The following is a 1,744-nucleotide window of genomic DNA, read 5'->3' as shown; positions in this document are numbered from 1 at the left end:
ACCGACTAGAACAAGCAAAAGGAGATGGATTCTCAATCACTAGATCATGATAATCTTCAAATACAATTTTATACATTCACTGGCTCACGATTCTGATTACTACCCAGATTGTAAAATCAATGCTAAACCTTGAATGATATGTCTTTTGCGTAAACTTCACGGATTTAATGAAACCCATTCAAATCTTTCGATGAAGAAGATGTTTGAATTAAACATATTTTGGTATGTATTGAAGGAGAAGATGAGAAACCGATATGAATTGGTTAGAGAGAGGTTGAATGTTGAAACTTTATTTGACCTACACACGTTCATTAGCCTTTGGAAGAAGGAAAAGTTTCTTTAAAAACGGATAATAAGCAGCCGTTTTAAAAGAACGGATAACCATTGACCGGTTTTTTGTTGTAGAACGATTAATGACAATGCATTTTACGCTTTTTGAGAACGGTTAATCATTGTCCGTTTTCCAAGTTTTCCCGCTAGGATTCCCATACATCAGGGAAGGCTAACGGAAAGAGAGGGTTTAGACGACTGTTTTTTATTTTGGGAAGAACCTGGACATCTCCATAAGATCCAATCTTAGACATTAAATGATTTTAGGCACACCCGAAAAAACTTAAAAGAGATTTCTCCATGGAGAAACAGCCCGAGAGACCAACCCAAAGAAAAAACAAGGGATGCCTTTGGGTCCCCACGACGGTCTCTCCTAATACATCTATTTTTATCTGTAAATATATATATTCTTTTTACTCTAAAAATTGCTAACATGCTCGCTAGTGGGTATCATGATCCTACACAAACCCGACCCGACTCATATCATAAAACGGGTCATCTTTTGCTAACCATAACCGGAAAACCTCCGTTAACTGTCGCCGTTAACCCCGGGGCAAATTTCGGTTTCTTTAACGATTCATCAGTTGCTATGATTTTAAACCTTCTGATCAAAGAAAGAGCAACATTTTTCATTTCAACTAATGCCATTTCTTTTCCTAAACAAACCCTTACTCCCCCTTGAAATACCGGGTACTTAAACAGACTTTCTGGCGAGAACAAACCCTTTTGAAGCCATCTTTCCGGTTTGTACTCGAGACAATCCGAACCCCAAACTTGTTCCATCCGACCCATCGCATACGGGTGATACGTTACCCGTGTACCTTTCCGGATAAACGTACCATCAGGAAACACATCATCTCCAAGAGCAAACTTAGAATCAAACTGTACTGGTGGATAAAGTCTCATGCTCTCATATAAACAAGCTTGTAAGTAAGGCATTTCTCTTGTTTGTTCATAACTCGGTTTCAACTCTTGATCCGTACCCATAACCCGATTCGACTCTTCCAGTATCCTCGACTCAATTTCCTTATGATTTGATAACAACCAAAAGAAACTAGTCAACGCGGCGGCGACCGTATCCCTTCCGGCTAAAACAAAACTGATGACAATGTCTCTTAAATACGTGTCGTCGTTGACCGTACCCATGAATCTTGATAGCAAGTCTTGGTTTGATGAAAAACCCAATTTTCTCCTCTGCTTAATAACTTCATCAGCTAGAAGATTAACCATTTTAATGGCTCCTCTCAATTCCTTCTCAGACCCAATATTCAGCAACCTCTTGACTTTCCATATCAATGGTGATACACATATAGCTCTCTCCGCTGATAATTTGGATGATAAATCAAAAGCAACAGCAAATTCAGACATGGGCATGTCTAATTCAAGACAACCCGGATCTAACCCGAATGAAAAC

General features: G+C 39.0%; 1 protein-coding gene across 1 annotated transcript; it reads right to left on the bottom strand.

The window, feature by feature from the left end:
• Positions 1-558: 558 nt before the first annotated feature.
• Positions 559-1,740, bottom strand: LOC113336614 (cytochrome P450 94C1-like; the record flags this gene model as incomplete). Its single annotated transcript, XM_026582268.1, has 1 exon — positions 559-1,740. A coding segment is annotated over one exon (915 nt), but the record flags the coding sequence as incomplete, so codon positions are not given.
• Between the last annotated feature and the right edge of the window lie 4 nt (positions 1,741-1,744).

The sequence above is a fragment of the Papaver somniferum genome, unplaced genomic scaffold, assembly GCF_003573695.1.
Source record: "Papaver somniferum cultivar HN1 unplaced genomic scaffold, ASM357369v1 unplaced-scaffold_15380, whole genome shotgun sequence".
NCBI lineage: Eukaryota > Viridiplantae > Streptophyta > Magnoliopsida > Ranunculales > Papaveraceae > Papaver > Papaver somniferum.
The sequence above is the reverse complement of the archived record's forward strand: the minus strand, read 5'-3'. Positions and strand labels throughout refer to the sequence as shown.